Genomic DNA, 20,617 nt, shown 5'->3' on the forward strand with positions numbered 1-20,617 from the left:
GAAGAAGGCCTTGTTACATGCTGTACACAGCACTGTCTGTGAGCAGGCAGATCTGTCTACAATTCATGAAAACAATGGTGATGCTGGCAAGAGGCAACTCACTGCAAGAACTGGCAGGAGGTACAGGGTTCCCTTTCTGGATTTGCTTGTGATTAACATAAAATAATGAATAAAAGGTTAGAAACATTCCTGCGTGCGTTTATTGTAAAATTTTGTATGTATAGACAAAACACCATTTTAGCTCTCTTCTTTCATGTGCTCATGAAGTGACCTGCTAAGGGGCACTCCTGTTCACCTATTGATGGCATATTTAAATGAATGTAATGACACATTTAAAAGGAAAAAAAAAAAATCTTAATGGTGTAAGAGTTAATGAGGAAAGGGAAAAGGAACAGGAGAAATGAGGGTAACTGGCAGACACTGAAAAATGGGATTACATTAGTGAAGGAGGAAAAGCAAGTTAAAACCATCAACAGAAAGACCAATGTTAGGAACTATAATAAACTGTGGTGCTATTTGGGACTCTGATTGCATTATTTATTTAACATTACTGAAGCCATTTATCATGCCATCAGCAATAGCTTTAGCTATTACGGGTTTCAGTGACAACTAAAATGATGAGTACTTGGTCTTTGATTGAAAGTTAGAGGATGCTAACAGCAATCCATACATCTGTGTGTAACATCTGTATATCCTTTTGTTTGAGATAGTTCTTGCTGCTGTTTAAAATGGATTGGGAAAAAACAAACAAACAAACTACTTTTGAAATTCCAACACATTTAAAATACAAGCCTCAGTACTTTGGAACATGACTGTGATGCTTTCTTACCCCCTCCAGTGCTACTCCAGAACAAAATATCATAAAATCACGGAATGGTTTGGGTTGGAAGGGACTTTAAGGATCACTCTGTTTCAACCCAGGCTGTTTCAACCCCTTGCTGTTTCAACCTCTTGCCTCCCACCAGATCAGGTTGCCCAGAGCCCAATTCAACTCAGCCTTGAACGCCTCCAGGGATTGGGCATCCACAACTTCTCTGGGCAACCTGTTCCAGTTCCTTACCATCCTTTGAGTAAAGAATTTCCTCCTAACATCTAACTTACATCTCTCTTTTTTTAGTTTGAGACTGTTTTTCCTTGTCCTATCACTAACAGCCTGTGTAAAAAGTTGGTCTCCCTTTTGTTTATAAGCTCCCTTTTGAATACTGAGGGGCTGCTATATATGCTCACCCCAGAACCTTCCCCAGACTGAACAAGCCCAGCTCCCTCAGCCTTTCTTTGCAGGAAAGATGCTCTAGACCTCTGGTCTTCTTCATGGCCCTCCTCTGGACATGCTCTAACAGCTCCACATCTTTCCTGTACTGAGGGCCCCTGACCTGGACACAATATTCCAGATGGGGCCTCATGAAATGGACAGAGGAGGACAAGCCCCTCCCTCTCCCTGCTGGCCAACACTCTTTTGATTCAGCTCAGAACATAGTTGGCTTTCCAAGCTGCAAGCACACACTGCTGGCTCATGTCCAGCTTTTCATCCAACAGAACCCCCAAGTTCTTTTCCACAGAGCTGCTCTCAAGGAGTTCTCCCCCTAGTCTGTACACATACTGGGACTGTCCTGGCCCAAATGCAGTGCCTTGAACTTAGCCTTATTCAATCTTATTAGATTCACATGGGCCCACGTTTCAAGCGTCCCTCCAGATGGCTTCCCTTTTTGTATTATATCAACTGCATCATCTGCAAAGTTGCTGAGGGAGCAGTCCCTTCAATCCCACTGTCCAGGTCACTGATAAAGATGCTGAAGAGTCCTGGTCCCAAGACAGACTCCTGGAGGATTTGTCACTGCCCTTCACTTGGACATAGAGCCATTGGTCAAAACTTCATGCCTGTGACCATCCAAACCATTCCTTATTCACTGAAAAGTTCACTCTTCCAATCTGTATCCCTATTCTCTTTGGCTAGAGGAGAAGGTCTAAAACTTGTGATGAACTAGACTGGTGACAGTTTGAGATACTGTTTCATAACTTAATGTAAGACATTACTTCACTTTTCACCATATAAAAATATTTAAAGCTTTAATGTATCATGTATTTGAAATCATGTTATTGATGTTATTTTATCTGGCTTTAAAAAAAAAAAAAAAAAGCTATGGCCTTTTATTAATGGACCTGTGCTAAACTACCCCAAATTTTTATCTAGGTAAACACCATACTAATGTCTTCTTCATCCAAGTCATGGCACACTCAGAGTGTTGACCTCATAAGCCAATCTATTAATATTCATTTAACAACTTTATAATATCACCATGATTTGAGTGGCTTCAGATGATTTGAGCGCTTTGGATACCCATGGATTGTGGCTATGTAGGGTGGCAGTGTCTATTTGGAAGAGCAGATGAAGGTAATGTACAAGACAGCTGCCTTGAAATCTGTCTAGAAGGGGAACAGGCTTAAAGAGAAGTAAGTGTGAGCTCAGCATTTACTTTTTCATATTGCATCAAAATTTTAGATTGAAACTGCTAATATTAGAGTTATGGTGAAAATTACACCAAAGTTCAAAACAAAACAAAGGGTTTTATGCTTTATGACACTTCTCTGTTGGTGGGAATAACAAAGTTACTCTTATAAATCTCACAACTGAGTGCCTATGTTTCCAGAATTCTGCACACCTACTTATTCCGAAATGTCTGTCATTCTGAGGAAGCTTACTGTAAGGCCAGCACTGAGTTTTTTGTGCTGTAAGAGTTAGATGGTATTTTTTTTTACATGTTTCACCTCTCAGAGCTCAGTGTCTGCAGAAATCACTGAGCTTTGCCCTATTGGTGACTGGCAAGTTGTGATTGAAATTGGAGAAAAAGCTCAAGTGTATGTAGAACAGTTCTGGCTGGTGCGTGTAGGGTGTTGTTGTTTTGTTTTGTTGTGTTTTGTTTTGAAGGGCTGATGGTGATTTTGTGTTCTGGAGGATTTTGGATTACGTTCAGTATTCCTGCTCTTTGGAACACTCTCCTATATTACGAATACACTACAGCTGCAAAATTATCATACTGCTTTGCATATTGCATACATGGCTAAGTCTTAGTATTTTTATTTTTTCTTAAGATTTATAATGTTTAAATGTAAGAAGAACATGATCAGGAAAAAAAAAAAAACTGTTTAAAGAAATACTTTGGGGCAGGACAAGGTATCTTAATGCTCACTGATCCATTTCCAACAGCTTTACTAGTAAGTGGAAAGTTGTTTGTTTTTTTTTTTTGTTTTGGTTTTTTTTGTACTTTTTTGCAAAAAACAAAAAAGAAATCTTAGCCTAAAGGAGGCAGAACCCATCCATGAAAAGAAATTGGCTGAACTGTGCATTAACCTTTTCAGCCACTGCTCTTATGTTATTTTAATACATTCAGGGTTTGGTTTCTATTTCTCTAGGTCTTTCTCCCATTGTATATTGAAACAATCTTTTCATATAGATATTATACTGATGTAAATTCTCATATTCCCATTTATTTTTTACCTCTATAAACATTATCAGCCTCCTGGGAATGCAAATATAAAATTTTCTTATGTTTCTCTTTTACTTAATTGATGTAATCAGTTCAATATAGCCAAGAGCTAAGCTAAACTTGAGATGGATCTGAAAATGACAAGAATTGATTTTCAATACTGAAAAAGTAATGAGACATACACTGAATTCCCTTAAGCCAAAATCATTACTTTCCAGACCAACTGTCCTATTGTTCATGAAATTACTTGTAAAACTCTTCAGAAAGTTTCTTTGGGGAGGTGATATAATGTACACCGCTGTAGGGATTACAGCACACTTACAGATATCAAATGCAATTGAGGTTAAGTACATGGTCAACAGCCTGACAGTCTTTACAAATTTAAGGATAAATTCTAACTCTAAAAATTCACTCTGATTTTCCAACATGCTCAATTTTCAGTAGTTATATCAATAGAACAGTCTCAATATATAATGTAGCTTGTCCTCACTAGAAGCAACCATCTCTGCAATAGCAGTACTGGAACCAAATTGGTTAAGAATCTTGGAAGTTTAAAGCAACTTCCAATAAATAATAATAATAAACATTTAGCTAACTATATTTCTAGCCCTCTTATTCTATTCAGTTGATGCTCTGAAACCAGCCACCAGCCATGTTAGTTTTCCAGAAGATTGGAGTGTTTCTCTGTGGATAACTTTTTAACGCACTGTTACCAAGCCTATGAAAATAGTCTGAGGCTTAAAAAGGCAATCAGGAATTATGCTAACTGGTATGATTCTGAGAATAACCCTGCAGTCAGAATCAGCTGTAAGTGGAATTGCCAGCATAAATACCCTGTAAAGATCCAATAACCCTCCTCTTATTCCACATCCAAGTGGGAGGGATAACAGAGATCTTTCTCTGCAAGGCTCAGGACAATAAAGCAAATAACAAAAAACAAATAAATGAAGTTCTGATTACATTTCTTAATTAAGGTTAAGGAGAAGGCCACAAATATGGCTGCTGAGGTACCAGCTTGGGAGAAAAGCTGAAACAGTCAATATCCAGGAAAAACTCTAGAAAAGCATTGCTCGTTGACCATGGTAGCTGAACTTGACAGAATGACAAAGCCTCACTGTATTACAGTGACAAGTTCTGTAACCTACCTTGGAAAAGACTTGCTGCAGTAGCAGAGAATTTACTGAACAGCATTGAGAAGTAGTCTGGAAATCTCTCTTCAAAGATAAATCATTTTATTAGGGGCGGAGAGTTGTGTCACATGGTGCTTTTTTGTACTCCTTAAACACTACCTGCATTCTCTTATAGTTTCCCTTCTCCCTCCATCAGATAAGAAATCTTAGGAAGACAGGCATAAGTGTGGAATTTTTTATTCTTATTGTAGTCTTTTCACTTAAGAATGAATAGCAAAATTATTATTGTTTGCCTCCCGTGCTTGAAATCAACATGATATATGATTAATACAAAATAACTAGGTAAAATAACTGGGCTCAGTAACACAGAAGCTGTGTGGAGGTGGACGGATACATAAAAGCAATTCGTTGTCAATATGCTTTTGAATTCCTTAATCAAATTTGTTTCCTCTGTGTCGTCGCGCATTTATTCATTAATTATTCAGCTCACACTCCGGCTGATGACAAACGCTGGGTTTGGCAACCTGACCGTTCCCCGCGCTGTACTGCAGCTACTACCTGCCTCGCAATAGGGCGGGCCGCCGGGCACCGTACTGACAGCCGGAGTCCTTCCCCGAAGCCCTTAGGTCTGACAGACAGCTTTGCTGAAGGCTGACAGCGGAGGCCGGAGCCGGACGACAGACGCGGCCGTTTGCTCCGTGCCGTGCGGATGGACGCGCAGCCCCGCAGGGCCGGCACGGCTCCCCTCCCCGCTGCCCGCGGTGCCCCTCGGCCGCTGTCGGGCGCGCAGCCCGCGGCGCCCGGCCGCTCTCCCCGCCGCCGGCGCAGCGCGGCGCCGCCCGCTTCCTCCTGCCCGTCGCCGACTCGGCAGCCTCCCCAGCGTTTGCCATTTGCATTCCTCCGCCTATCGGGAGGAGGCGGAAGCCTTTGCCCCCCCTCCCCCCCCTTATCCGGGCTGGGGAGGGGGGAGGGAGGAGAGGCGACGGCCGGAGGCGGCCGGGGCCATCGAACCCTCCGCCGGGCTGCCCCGGCGCGGCTCCGCGCACCCGCCTCTTCCTTCCCGCGCGCCACCTCCGCCGGGGGAGCCGGCGGGGGCTGTACGTGCCGGGTCGGCGGCGAGGGGAGGGTCTGCGGCTCGTCGTTGCTGCGGCAGCGCCAGCTCCGCCGCGCCGCCAGGGACAGGGTGCGGGCGCCGCCGCCACCGGGCTCTGTGCGCTGCTGCTTCGCGGCGATCGCCGCTGCCGGCAGGAGGGGCAGGGATGTGAGCGGCCGGGCCGGGTTGGCCCCCCCTTCCCTTTTTTCTTTTTTTTTTTTTCTTTTCTCAGGAGGAAAAAAAAAAAAAATCAAAAAAAAAAAATCAAAAAAAAAAAAAAAAAAAAAAGCCAACCACCCAAACCAGCCGACCAACCCAAAAAAACCCTGAGGGCGTGGGGGGTGGGGGGGATCCCGTGTCGCCGCCGCCACCCTCCACTGGATCTATTGTCAGGGAAGGAGGAAATTGCCATCCGCCGGCAGCGGCGGCACATCTGGGCGGGCACATCTGGGCATGCAACATCGGCTGCCGGCGCCCGCCTGCTCCGTCCTCCTGCCGGCCGCGCGGATCGCTGCGGGGCGCGGAAAGGCTGCCACTCGTCCGCCGCCGGGTCCATCTTCGGGACCGAACGTAGAACCGGGGGGTGGGGGGGGGCTGGGGATAAAGGCTGCTTTTTTCTTCTTCCCCTGGGATCTATTCCATGGGGATGTGTTCAAGACAAGAGAGGATTCAGAAGGATATTGACGTTGTGATCCAAAAGTGCAAGGCGGAGAAGGACTGCCTGTTTGCAGGTGAGTTTCCCCCACGGGCGCCGTTTCGGCGGTTACGAGACTGCCGCTGCCCGACCCAGACCCGCGGTGCCGCGGCCCGGACCGGGCCGTGCCCTTCGCTGACGCCCCCAGGAGCGGGGCCGCCGTGTGTCTGCCCGGAGCCCCCTTCCCCCTCCTCTCTCCTTCCGAGGGCATGTGAGGGCAGAGGAGTCCAGGGCCGGCTGGGAAGGGGGGGGGAAGGAGGGCATCCCGGGCCGGGCAGCGTGGCAGCGGCCGCACGCCGAGCCGTGCGGTGTGCGGCTGTGCGTGTGCCCGTGCCCGCCTGGCGCAGCCCGCAGCTGCTGGGCGAGCCGCTCCCCGCTGCTCCTCGGCCCGGCGGCGGCCGCGCGGCTGTTGGGGTCCCGCAAGTGCGGGCGTTCAGTCCCGCGGGGCGGGGGACGGGGCCGGACCCCTCCAAGCCCCAGCGCCGGGGCTCGGCCGGCTGCCGCCGCCGGGAGCGGTTGCCTGTTGCCTTTACCGACGTGGAAATCCCTGCCGTTGCCATAGTACCGGGCACTTGTTGCGAGGGGCTGGGGGAGCTGCCGCCTTCTCGCTGATGCACACCTACCCCAACCCCCTGTCGGTATGCGAAACCCTGGTGATTTCAGCCCAAATAGAGAACCAGCGGGAAACCAAGCGCTAATAACGCGGCCCTTTGTGTTTTCAGATTTCAGGTACTCAGACTCCACCTTTACCTTCACCTACATTGGAGGCTCCAAAAGGTACCTTATTTTTAGTCGTTACACCCTTGTTCCCGGCTCGCAGCATTGTTTCAGCCCCTTTTGCTGCCTTGCCTTGTGCAAGGAGGATCGATCAGTAAATCATCCGCGTTCGCACAAACGTGCACTGAGGAGGAGGTGTGGAGGGAGGTGACCAGAACGGTGATCCTCTCCTGAGCACTGCTCAGAGGCGCTTCGCTGCTTCTGTTTGTTCATATGTGTGCATAAGCTTAATTTCTGCCATATGTAAGATTAGCTTAATTTCTGCCGTATGTAGGATAAATTGCAGGGTGTCAGCATATCAGATACAGAATGAATTCATCCAAAAAAAAAAAAAAAAAGAATGAAAAAGTTATGATTTTAGTAAAAGATAGTCTATATCTCACATCAGCATCTCATTCTCTTGCATTTGATAGCCATGTTTGGTCCCACAACAGAAGCAGGGCTGCCTGTAGTTAGCCAAATTAAACTCCTGAGAGCTCAGTGAAGCATCAGTGTAGCTTGCAAGGTTACAACATTGCTTTAACTAAGTGCTAGTTTAAATACTGTTGCTAAACGGCTCTGAGTTTTTGATTATAAACCGGATTAGGTTTTATTATTATTTTTTGCCATTTATTGTCTTCCTCTGTTTTCAAAAGGAAATGTTAATTGCACTGACAAAAGCCCACATTGGTCAATCACACATCATTTTTGTCGCCCTGGCTCTGAGTTGCCATTTCCTTGATAGAGTATTTACAGTATATACTAGCTTGTTATCTTTTAGTTGAATTTTATTAGACTTGGCAATGTCTTGACTTTTTCTTTCTTTCTTTCTTCTTCTTCTTCTCCTTATTATTATTGTTATTATTATTATTATTTCCTCAGCTTATCTCTGGGAGCTGTTTCTCCTTCCCGGGGTATGTCAGGTTACAGTGCTCTGGAGTTGCTCTTTGCAAGGAAGCCCTGGGTGCCCCACAGCCTCCGTTCTGCTCCATGCACACTTTGAGCACTAGCTGCATGGTGGGCACCCAGATAGTCTCTAGGCTGTTAGGCTGTTAGGCTGCTCAGAAAATGCATTCCTGACCTCAGTGCCCCATATTCTCTGACTGGAGGAAGAACTACATGTGTCATTTTCAATGGAACAGAGTAGTTCCCCTACCAGAGAATCAGATGTGCCTTCAGGTTGCTTGAAGTATACTCTTTAATTTAGGGTTTTAGTGTACATTTTGTTTTGTTCTTGTTTTAAAAGACAATATACAGTAAAAATGATCTTATAGAAAATACTACTGTTTAGTTAAAGTAATTGAATTTGAAAGTTACTTTGCACTGTTTTCTAAACCACATACTGCAGCAAGAAACCAGGAAGTGAAACCTGTCTGTTGTTTCTGTTTCCCAAGCTGAATAAAATAAAAGGCCTAAGGGCTTAGCTGGTGGAAAGCAAACCGGTTTATAAATGCTAGAACAAAATGTTTTCACGTCTGCAAGGGAAGACGGAAGATCGCCATGCATCCCACAGCCCTGAGTTTTACCTGGGGTCAGGATTTATGTGGGAAGCTGTTGACTGAAAAGTAGTACCAGGATCTTCAAAATTCAGCTGAACGGAGAAACTGCTAGGCTTAGTGAAGGTGATGAAAGTGGGCTGTTACAGGGAGGATACCCAGTTTTCACTTTCCATTTGGTATTTAAAGACATTTTAAAAAGCATCTTTAGGGCTAAGAGTTTCACATTCTCTGCTTGTTTGTATTTTGATGTAGGAAGGTGTGCTGCACACAGCTTACTGAGAGGCCAGGTTGTGGCAGTGAGCTCTCCTTTGAGGTACATAAAATGGAAACTCCAGGTCTTCACAGTCAAAGGTGCAACTGTTGTTCTCATATCACAGAGGCGCAGTGGTTTCTTAGGGGAGCTGCTGGCCAAGCTGCATTTGGTCTGAGCCGTATGTGGCATCAAGGCAGGCCTCCAGCATCATCTTGGTGAGGACCTGCAGTCAGTGGTGGATTACTCTTTAAGGATCTTTTCCGTGCATTTGGCTGTGACTTTTTTTCCTACTGATATTGCTGCAGCTGTGGACTTCCTGAGTAGTGAGGCCTTTTTTTGGAATATTGCTCTCAGGAATTGTCCCCAGATGACAAAAATGATTTCCTCATGATCAAAGGCTGAGGGGCAGCTGGTAGGCCTCATTCTACTTCTTCAGATACTCAGTCTTTGATGACTTTGTTCTTCAAACTGACCTGAACAAGATTTTCAAGTCATAGATAAAGGGTGTATGCTGAGTTCTCAAAACAAGAAGTAGGTTCACGCAAATAAGTGTTGAAATTGTATTTTTGGAACATTACAGTACTTTGGCACTTTCACAGAATCACAGAATCACAGAATCACAGAATCACTTTCCTGCTTTGCTTGGAATTACTTCTTTTCCATACTTTATATTCTCTGGATGTTCCTTTAGGTCAGTATCATAATGCCTGCTATTAATTTAAATGGAAACTACAACAAATACAAACAGTGCAATAACACTGTGAATTCCCAGCTACAAAACATTCTTTTTTAACCTAGTCACCACTATTGGCTATGCATGTTCACCAGTGATGAACAAGAGCTTGAATACCACTTTTGTAAAAATCTGCACCAGCAGAAGTGGACCCCATCTCGCAGTCACCTGCTGAAAAGCACCTCACTGCTTCACTATCCTCACATCCATTCTTTGGTCTCCATAAGTGTTCAGCAGGCACTGATGAATGTCAGTGGGTGCCATTTTTTCCACATGGAGGAATTTGGTGACACACCTTTGCTTAATATATACTTCCATGTGTCAGGCTGCTCTTCTGCTGCCATCTCTCACATGGCAACAGCATGTAATATTGGAATATTGGTGGGAAAGTTCAACATCTACTGCCATACCACCAGCATCTGCCTCTGATGCTGTGGGCCAACATCATAAAATGGAAGGCATTGCTTTTGGAACAGTCCTAATATGAGAGCAGAAACCCCTGAAACATTTATTTTCTGTTTGAGAAGGAAGATTATCTTGTGCCTTAACTTATGTGTAGGCAGACTGTAATGCTCCTGAGTTTGACATCACTAGAGGCTTTTTCCTCATCCTGTTGTTAACTCTGCACTATTCTGCACATTAAGTCCTTTTGTCTGTGGTCTTAACATGCTCAGAGACAGTTTCTTGGTAACTGATATACTGACACAACCATAGAACTCACTGAACAGTATTGTTATTTCAGGTACATGGAGGAGCTGATACTTGTGTAAGTTCTTTAATTTTTTAAGCTTGAATGTGTGATGTTTTTCTTCTTGGAACTGGCTTCTCTACCTGATTTTTTACTGTTGCTTGGGTTGATTGCTTGGCACCTTCCTTTGTTAGTCCTGTTCAGATACAGAGGTGATACAAAACCGCCTTACAGATCAAGTCACAAAGATAGGTCTGATCTGAAGTATATTTATCATAGCTTCAGTGCAGTGGATTTGTATTCCCATAGCAGAGCTCTGAACCAAACCTGAAGGGCATGACTTAGCTATCGTTCAAGTTCTAGGGGAACCAACTGTGAACAGTTATTATTTTATTCACTGCATAGATCTGTTCCAATACTTGACCTTTAGGCTGTATTAAGCTATTAAATTTCGTAAATAACATATGTAAATGATCACTGGATGAGCATAAATACACCTAGAAGAGGTTTTACATTTGTACTTAGAAGGGAAAAATATCTCTAAGTACAAACATACATGTATTATATGAATTATCATGAAAAATCTTTTACCTGTGTATTTCATTTAATCCTTTTGGATTGTATTTCATGTTCAGACACTACTTTTTCCTTTCTTTCTTCTCTTTAAATGCATTATTTTCACACCTCCAAATTTTTGGAGTTGTTGGACACTGCACTGTGAACGTGCTTCATGGATTGGGAGGGTTACAATCAGTAATTTATTAGTGGAGCACATAATGTGGGCACTAAATAGGAGGCAAATTGTTTATTACTTTGATAATTTTTAATTTCACTGTCAGAAGGCCATAGTTAGGGTGAAGGATACCTTTTAAAGTAAGGTGTTCATCTGGGTACTGTGTGCAAGATTTACTCTTCTTTAACTACAGCTGGCGGGATATCAGAAACGACTGGATTCTTTATGCTTTTTACTGCAGGATCTAAACAGGATATTAAAGCATGGAAACACTGAGGTGTTTTCTTTTCTTTAAGAATCTCTTGTTTCCTTTGTCCTATTATCTGCCCCTCAGTGAAGCATTCCTTCTCCACAAGCCCCGCAGACTGAGCAGAATTGCAGATCTGTCATCTCTCAAATAAAAATGTGTGATGTCCTGAGATTGTTTTTACTTCATGTGTTGTTTGACAAGGTTTACATAAAAACAGTGTTGGCTACGCTGAAGAAAATATTTTTTTTTCATATATTTTTCTCACCACAACCACCTCTTTGCCCTGTTATTTATTTATTTATTGATTTATTTGAGGCTAACCGAGGACATCACATCAATCTGAAATATCTCTTTATTCAAACATGTACTTAGCTTCCACTGGTATTGAGGGAGAGTGACAGTAAGCTGTTTATGAAATTAGACCTTTCATTGCAGTATATACCGTAAAGAAACTACGGAAGACATATAAAACCCAAGCACAAAAACTAATTTTGTCAAAAAAAATTCCCATCTCCTATTTGCACAGTGGACTGTTGTGGTCTGCTTTTCATACACGAGCAGAATGATCACACTAATGGCAATTCTGCAGTTGCAAGAGAAGCTGAATTTTGGTCTGAAGTAATTGCTTTTATTTGCTTAAAACTGTAGACTTGTATTATTTTCATTTTGAAAGTTGTTTTTTGTGTTTTTCAATTCAGGGATTTATACGTAGCATTTAGTACTGCAGCATCAAAGATTCTCATGTAAACACAATGAGTTAATTCTCACCTCAAGTAGCAGTGAAATATTTCATAGCTGCGGCATTGAAAGAGTGACTGAATTCCTTGTGGCTATCTACAGCCAGAGACTAAACCCACTTATCTGAAGTCCTAGTACATTCTATGCAGTACATGTTTGAACGACTCAATGACAAATAGTTCAGATTATTGTAATTTTCACTTTTAGTACTACGTCTTCTTATTTTTATTTTCATATTTTTGCTTATATCCTACTGGTACTAACATGAGCTCAGTAAGACTGCCTACATCAGAGATGCAGTTTGGTGAATAGTTTTGAAATTCTGGTGACATTGGTAATGTTGAAAGTCTTCAGCATTAAAATAAAAAATCAAAACAACAACCCAGTGAAAAAAATGATTTCAGGCTAACTGATTTGTGTTTTTATTTATAACTTACATTTTGCTTACATACTATTGAAAAAAAAGAAGAAATGCAATTGAAAAACATTTTTTTAAACCATGATATTAAAAAACTGTGTATGTGAAAATATCAGAATGGCACACTTTCCTGAACATTGTAATTTTCTTCGTTCATTTCCACTGCAATCTAGTTTAAGATGGGCCTTTTTCGGATAGGTTAGTTTTAGCCTATCTCCTTTGTCTGGTTCAGCATTTACCAGCTTAAGGAAGAGAGCTATGCCAAGGAAGAGACTGTGGATTGCTCCTTTTGGAGCCCCTGGTGGCTTGCATCAGATGCAAGTGTTGCTGAAAGCATGACCTAAGACAAAAAAATAGTTCTGATGGAACCTATTGTTCTGACTGAGACTAGTTTAGTTGGACTCGTTTTTATAAAGGCCTTCAGAAGGGTTGGTGCAGGTACGGTTCATCTGTTACTGATGGCTGCACTTAACTGTGATCAGGTTATTAAATACGTAATTACATTCCTAAAATCTGTCTCTACTGCAGTAAGGTAGGTATGAAAACCAGGCAAACAACTTGTTCTTAACGCTGTTTATTACTATTTCTAAATAGCTGGAAGGTTGTACAATGTCTTTGAGTTTTAACTTCATCAAATATGACTTAACATTTTTGCTGGGACCGTAGTATTTCCTGGAAAGATAAATCTGTGATATGAGTTGGGATTCTAATTTAGATATAGCATGGCATACCTTGAGATTTTCATTTCTTCATTAAAAATTCTGTAGATGAATTAATGTTGAATACTGCCTTGAGTACTTTTGTAAAACAATTTTCTGTCAGGTATTAATGAAGTTTCAGTTTTTAAATCTCCCTTTAGGACAAGCATTTTCCATCCTTTAAATTCCAACTAACACTAACCTACTTATTTTTGTACTGATACTGACTGTGTAATATATATATGGAGTCTATTGGTACATTTCTATAGATACTATTTTTTATAGTTTCCAGAGGAGATTCAGTAGGTGTGTTTTAACAAATGATTCAACCTAAAAAAAATCTAGTAGAATAATGTAGTAGAAACGTCATTAAACGTGACACTGAAGATTTGTGAAAAGAAAAATCCATTCAACTCACATTTTCATTGAGCTTGTTTTCATTTGGTGGTCTTGTTTCTGACAGGTCTTTCTTGCTTTACTGTTAGAGTCTGAAATGAACCCAATCCCCATCACTGCATATGGTAAAAATTATTTTCTTCAGGGAGATTGCAGTCCTGCAGAGATCTGTTTCTAGTCTGGTGAAGCTGGGCTCTCCCAGCTCTGCTATGTACTGTAGTGATATGAAGAACAATGCATTCAAATTGTGATTGTCTGTCTTTCTGTCATGAAAATGTGTTTTCAGGCACATGAATGTATGGCCTAATTTTCGGAATTGCTGAACTCCCACAGCATGTAGTGGTCTCAGTGTTACCGTGCATTACATTACACTGCTTAGCACTTTTAAAAAGCATCAGGTTCTTTATGCAGCTGTACTTGTATGCGCTAGTGCTTAAATGTTGCGCCAGCACAGAGCTGGGAAAAGCGCTGGAATTTCTCTACAGAAGACGTTTTCAGCAACTACTTCTTTCTTTTCACTACATACTTTAACACAATTAGTATCTAAAAATATACCTGCAGGCCTATTGTTAGAGCAGCTGTTAATGTCTTAATGTGACAGGACAAATAAATTGAAAAGTGGAGTTCACTGTAACAACGATTTAGATCATTTTGTCTGTATTGGGATTAATGACATTGCTGATTTCTCTATTAGTCTATAATAATTTCCCATATTTTTCATCACTTATAAATAAAGAGCTGAAGATAACTGTTGGCCTCTTTTTTTTTTTTTTTTTCATGGATTACTTATTGCACAGAATATTAATTCTTATTTGAATCAGTGTCAAATCACTGAATCAAAACATCTACTTTAATAAGCTTCAACAGCTAGAGGGAAAGAAAATTTTAAACTGCTGCCATAGCTCAGTTTAGCTAAAGTTAAAAGTAAGAAAGGAATGAAATGTGAATAAATCTAGAAAAAGTCCAATTTACAGTTCCACCTGGGCTTTAAATAAATCTCACTTAAGAGTACAGCTTTTAAGATTTAATGTCCTCTGTCATATAGGAGCGAAGATTTTTACAGATGCTTCACTGGACTGTCTTCATCTGAGGAAAAAGAGCTCCTTTAAACAGAGTAAATTGTTCATAAAGATAAACCTGCTATTCTTTGCAGCAGTAGCTGGAAAAATCTCACTTAAAAAAAAAGACTAAACAAGGTACAGAAATACATCTCCTTCCCAGACAGCCTTCTGCATACTGAAGATCTAAATGCCAGATTGCACTCAGTCTATTAGTATGGGAATAAGAACAGGAAAGAGCCTTGCATAGGGACCGTGAACAATTGTTGCTTTATGAGTCAGACTTCTCCTGGGGATCCATTATCTCTAGGGAGCTTTATATCGGACTGTGTTCACCTGCTAGAAGGACTAAGCAACATCATATACACTTTTGGCATTATCTAATCCTGTGGGATTAAGTCACAGTTTTGCACATGCTCACATAAGGTACCAAGGAGAAAGCAATCGTGGGTAACGGTTGGAGGTTGAGCATCTTTCCATGACTGATTTGAAGGCTGGATACCTGTATAAACCCTGTAGAAGGGCTTTGGATTCTCTCAGCTGTTTCTGGAGACCATACCCTGTCCCAGCAATTAGCGCTGAGCTGAATCCCTTTGATGGAGTCGTTCCGTAGAGTTTAGCAGGAGCCTGTCTGAAGCAAATAATTAAGGACAAAGAGGAAGCTCAAAGAAGCCAGCCATCCCTCTTGATGTCACCTTCCAACTTCAAGGCAGTGATCAGAAATAAAAGGAGAAACAGCATGTCTCCCTGTGTAGTGAAATTTACTATTTGCCAAAGAGCGTGCAAAGAATAGTGATACACCATCTGTAAAATGGTTTATATAATTAAAGAAGATCATTTTGAACTGTGTACAAGTCTACATTTTATCTCATATATTACAGCTTGTCATCTTGAAATCTTGGTGCTTTAAATGAATGTTCCATTTTATGTTTATAGATAAGAATATTTTAAGAGCAAAGCTAAATGGTAGGGTAACTTAGCACTGCTCTCCCCTGTCTTGTTTCTACCCAATTAAGGTATTTGTGACAGACATTTGCTCTCACCTAGAAAAAGCAGCTTATGGGTCAGAAATGGTATTCCAGGTCATTAGCTTTTCGACAAATGATGTAACATTTTATTTGACAGTTTTGTTTGTGTTTTTTTGTTTGTTTGTTTGTTTGTTTTTCTCATGCCTGCTCATTCTTTTTCTTTAATGATGAAAAAAACCTTTGATGGAGAATTCTCACCCAATAATAATCAGGCAGGAAATATGATAGGAAAATAATTAGGGTGCTCTTCTGTCAAATTAGGACCCATGTAAGCACTGCCTGTACTAGGCATCTCTTCCTTGTTGTAAAGTACTCACTGATGTTCAACTGCTTGGTCTTAGTTACAACTGGGTAAATATAGAGTAATTCCTCTCTTGTGAAGGGGCTTCCTTAGATCTGCATTAATACTGTCAAATTTTTAAATCGACCTTGACATTAGTCCTAGTGAATGGAAAGTCAAGTCATTTTTGCCCTGGTGGAGTCAGGAAGACCAGAGCTGTGCTTTAATGTTACTGTTTTTGCAATGTATTCTCATTTTTGAGTACTTTTTTTTTTTTTTTTAGCCTCAGCATCTGGAAAGCAGGTTGACAGAGAGCCCTTTTTTAACAACTTGCTAGGCCACATGAAAACCTTTTTACTTGCCACTTGCTCAGAATCAGTATTAAATCTTACTGATTAAATTTAAAATGAACTCCAGAGTGGCTTCATAGCTTTTTGTAGCTATAACCATTAGCTGAAACAGAAATGCTCATTTCTTAAGGAAAACTATTCTGTGAATGCACCTGGAAGGATCATTCTAACTTGGCCCACATAAAAAATATGTGAAATCACTAGTGTGAAATCCAGTCATTTCACTTTATAGTTGTACAAAATCTAGTGGAAATATATAATGATTAAAAAAAAAATTAACAGTAATTTATCCTAAAAGATAAAACCTGTGAATATTAAAAACTTTTGGAAGGCATGCATTTAGTTAATGTCTTAGTATGGAAGTTAATGGCTATATGAACAGCATTCCTTTCTAGATATACAACTACATAAATTAACATAGCATCCTGGCTTAATATGGTTTTATGAATATGTATGTTTAGATGGCAACATGAAGAACATAATCCTCTGCAGTTATCTCCCTGGACATGCAGTAGTTTTGAGAACTCAGGCCAACAGAAATTTTAGTATTAATCTCTTGTGTATGAAATGAAGAGTCACAATCACCAGTTTACCAAAGATGCAAGCTCTCTTTCCTTAAACTGCCCTGTGTTCACATGCTACTTCTAATATATATATATCTAATGTTATATATGCACATGTATAACACAAGAGCAGCCGAGCATCTGGCGTATCATAGTGCTTCCTAGATGTTCCCTATGCCAAATTTAGCTTTTGAAGGAACTTCTACAGCAAACTTTAGTCTTGGTTAAGGCAGCACAGCCTTCATTAAAGAAATAAACTTGCATGAGATGAGGAGTTTACTGGTTTAGTTCTTGCTAAGGTATTTTGCTAGGTAGCCTCATTCCGAAAGGACATTTACAATTCCATATTTTGGCTTGTTAACATTTTGTTTGTTTGTTTTGACACTTCTGTTTGGTATTTTTATTCTACTTAAAAATTCTTGTTTGGGTTTAACTAGAATAATAAATCAAAAGAAACACATTCTCCCTATGTACTACGCTACAGGGAGTAGATTAATGGAAGAAGACTCCAGGCTTCTTCTGTATCTGAATTTATATTTTACTGATAAGCTTTTTATTTGTTTTAGGTTATGCCTCTTGTTATAAACAATTACATACTGTATTGTTTCTGTGTTTAAACAACAGTAAATAGACGTTTAAAAATACCACTTCATAAAAATGTTACCATTTACTTAAGGTGTGAAAAAACACATTCATCCTGTAGTTCAGCAAAAAAACTCAGCCTTAATCAAGGACAGCAAACACAGAGATACAGAGTGTAAATACCTTTTACATCTAGCACTGCCTGTCTTCAAGGCAGGCATGGATGTGCAGCTCCAAGTGTGCTAATAAGTTTTAGGCATTTGCTGTCCATGAAAAGAACAAGAACTACAGCTACGTGAGTCAGGATAAAAATTTCAAAGGCTATTGATCTTTCTTGTGGAGGACATAAACTGATGATCATTTAGGGTCAAGGAAATCTTTTACACTGGCTACCAAGTCTCTCTGTACCTCTTAATGGCGCTGTCAGTTAAGAGCAGTGGGTCAGGTCTTTGACTCAAGTATCAAATGAAACCATGGTGGAAGGTGGACCATGCCACAGGGTGGCATGTCTTATCTGACATGGCTATTTCTAACACATCTGTAGCATTTTTCAGAGTTTTGTAAAGCTTTTGACATGAATTCTGAGTAAATTTGTCTGAGCAGATGTTGCTATTTACTGCATATTTCCATCTATATCATAGAACGAAACATAGAATTGCCTAGGTTGAAAAGGATCACAATGTGATCCTTTTCATCTAGTTTCAACTCCCCTGCTATGTGCAGGGTTGCCAAACACTAGACCAGGCTGACCAGAGCTACATCCAGCCTGAATCTTATGTATAAGATCTATAAGTTCTTTCTTGTACTTCATGTGAGGTATTGTTATCCATATTCTCAGCTAATTTAAATTGACAAATTTCCATGGAATTCAGTAAAATCATGCCTACTTTGAGTACTGAGGAGCTGTCTATATCCATCTTGTTAAAGAAGCTCAGATAGAACAAAGCTAAATATAAGTGCAGTATGTTATCTTCACTGATTTCTAATAGAGAAGATTAATAGGTTCCATAGGAAAGTGAAATTACACATTGTTTGTCTTTGCAGTTTAGTAGGTAAGGGAAAGTCTCATGGAAGCTGATGAAAGGAGATATCAATTACCTGACCTGGAGATGGCTCGTACCAAAGCAGCAGCAGAATCATTATGGGACAGAGATGCCTGAACTGACAGGGAGATTCCTCCATGTAGTGAAAGCATTCTTAGACGTGTGGAATGAGAGTCTTGGTTCTGCATATGATGCAGCCATATTAGCAAAGGCACTGGCCAAGGCTTTTTACTTCGGCGTTAGGGAAAGCAGTACAGAGCCCTTTCCTGTCTGTGTGCAGTGAAGAAGTTAGCACAGAACAAGGCTGTCCCAGAGAATGTCCCAGAGAATGCCCATAAAATGTCACATCTGGACATTGGTTTAAGTGATTATGGTTACATGAATCTGCAGAAGTTGGAGTTTTCACATCAGTCTTGGCCATGCTATTTCCATTTCCCAAAGCACAGGCTTTGCACAGTTGTCTTTGCTTATGTTCTTAGCTTTTCCCACCCTTTTTGCTCTTCGCTTTTTGTTATCTAGAAGTGCTTTGCATCTTGATTTTTTTTGACAACTGATATTCATTGTGTTGATACTATTGGAGCAGACAGTCATGAAATAATTGCTATTAAATAATTGTAAGCAAGTTAACAATATAGACCAAATATAGATCACGTATCTCTCACTTCTCATCAGATTATATGTATATCCTGAAATGCTTGTTATAGTTTTCAGGAAGTTTCACCAGAACAACAGTGAATGCTCAAACTGTTAATCAAAGAGATCACATGTTCACTGCTATTTGTTATTCTGTTTTTGGTGTCTAATATGTGGGTGGCTAGAAAAAAAATCACTATTGAAATAATTGCAACTGCAGGTCAATGTGTTTGCCAATTAGGTTTTAAAATCTTTTTTGACAGTGATTTCTACTGTACGTGAGTAACACTCAACATAGATGTTTAGAAATAATATGTATTTCACATCTTTCACTGTAGATGTTGTAGATGTGTAAGAATGCATTTTAATTTGAACCAATAAAAGTGCATGCTTTCAGGCAGTTCAGAAAATGTTCTAAATAGGATTGCAAAGTAAATAAGAAAATAGATGTTACTTTTTACCATGTCCCAATTCTCTGTTTACAAGTTACTTTCACTTTAAAAAGCAGTCTTTCTCAACCTTTCAGATTCTCTCACCAGTAACTATCTTTCTGTTATTTCCCCCTGAATATGTTCTGATATTTCCATAAATAATGCTTCACATTTTGTTGAATGCTGTTGCTCTGAACTTTGGGAAGCTGAGTGTTTGATTTTGGAATCGTTACAGCATTCTTTTAATGTATTTGTCCAGTAATGTAACCGATGAAGGGCAACTTCTTGCCCTTTGCGATGTTGTTTTAAGTTTTCCTTGGTTGGCTTCCGCTTTGTTTTGTACTGATTTATTTGACAGATGAAAGCTGTTCCCTCTTCATGTTGGAAGCTAGTTGGCAGAGTTTCACTAGCGTGAGCTTTTTTGTGAGAGTTTGTCAGTGCTTTGCAAGGGTGAGCCTTGACAGCCAGGTGTGCCTGCTGTGCTGGTGACCAGCCCTGAGGGCATGAGACACATATGGCTAAGCAAATCTAGGGGGTGGTGTGCCAGTAGATGCAGCTGGAAGAACAGGCTACAGGCTATGACGGCTTGGGTGAATAGATGGAGGTTGACATTCTTGTGCAGGCACCTGCTCTACAGGCAGCCAGTTGGAGATAGGTGGAAGTGGCACTGAAATCTGCCTTTGATGAGAGGTGATGGAACAGGAACAGTGCTGCCCAGGGAGTGGTGGGGATACCCCATGCTGCCTGCAGGCCTTGGTGCCTCCTTGTGCTGCCTGCAGGCCTCACACCCATCCTTGCATAGCGGAGGGGCTGTGCTCTGGTGTTGGACAGGCATGAGTCATGACCAGCTGACACAGCAGCGCAGCTCCAGGCACTCCTCGGCAGGAGTTGGGTGGAATAAGTAATGAACCATTTAAATGAAATAATGGGGGGGAAGTCACTGCCTTGCCTGCTGAAGACCTGTCAGGAAAATTGAAGGAGTAATGTGAATTCAGCATTGGTAAAATTTGGAAGAAAAAGTGGATTGAAGACGGATCACAGATCTTACTTATTGCTTCTTATTTGGTTCTTTAGGTCAAGCTTAA

At 41.0% G+C, this 20,617-nt stretch overlaps 1 protein-coding gene across 1 annotated transcript in view; it reads left to right on the plus strand.

Moving 5' to 3' along the window:
* The first annotated feature begins 6,058 nt into the window (after window positions 1-6,058).
* PARP8 (poly(ADP-ribose) polymerase family member 8) overlaps window positions 6,059-20,617 on the plus strand; it is a 114,864-nt gene continuing 100,305 nt past the window's right edge. The window contains exons 1-2 of the mRNA XM_048930711.1: window positions 6,059-6,439; window positions 7,125-7,179. Coding sequence (XP_048786668.1) covers window positions 6,349-6,439; window positions 7,125-7,179 — 146 coding nt within the window. The 5' untranslated portion in view covers window positions 6,059-6,348. The remainder of the gene's footprint in view (window positions 6,440-7,124; window positions 7,180-20,617) is intronic.

The sequence above is a fragment of the Lagopus muta genome, chromosome Z (assembly GCF_023343835.1).
Source record: "Lagopus muta isolate bLagMut1 chromosome Z, bLagMut1 primary, whole genome shotgun sequence".
In the NCBI taxonomy this organism is placed as follows: domain Eukaryota; kingdom Metazoa; phylum Chordata; class Aves; order Galliformes; family Phasianidae; genus Lagopus; species Lagopus muta.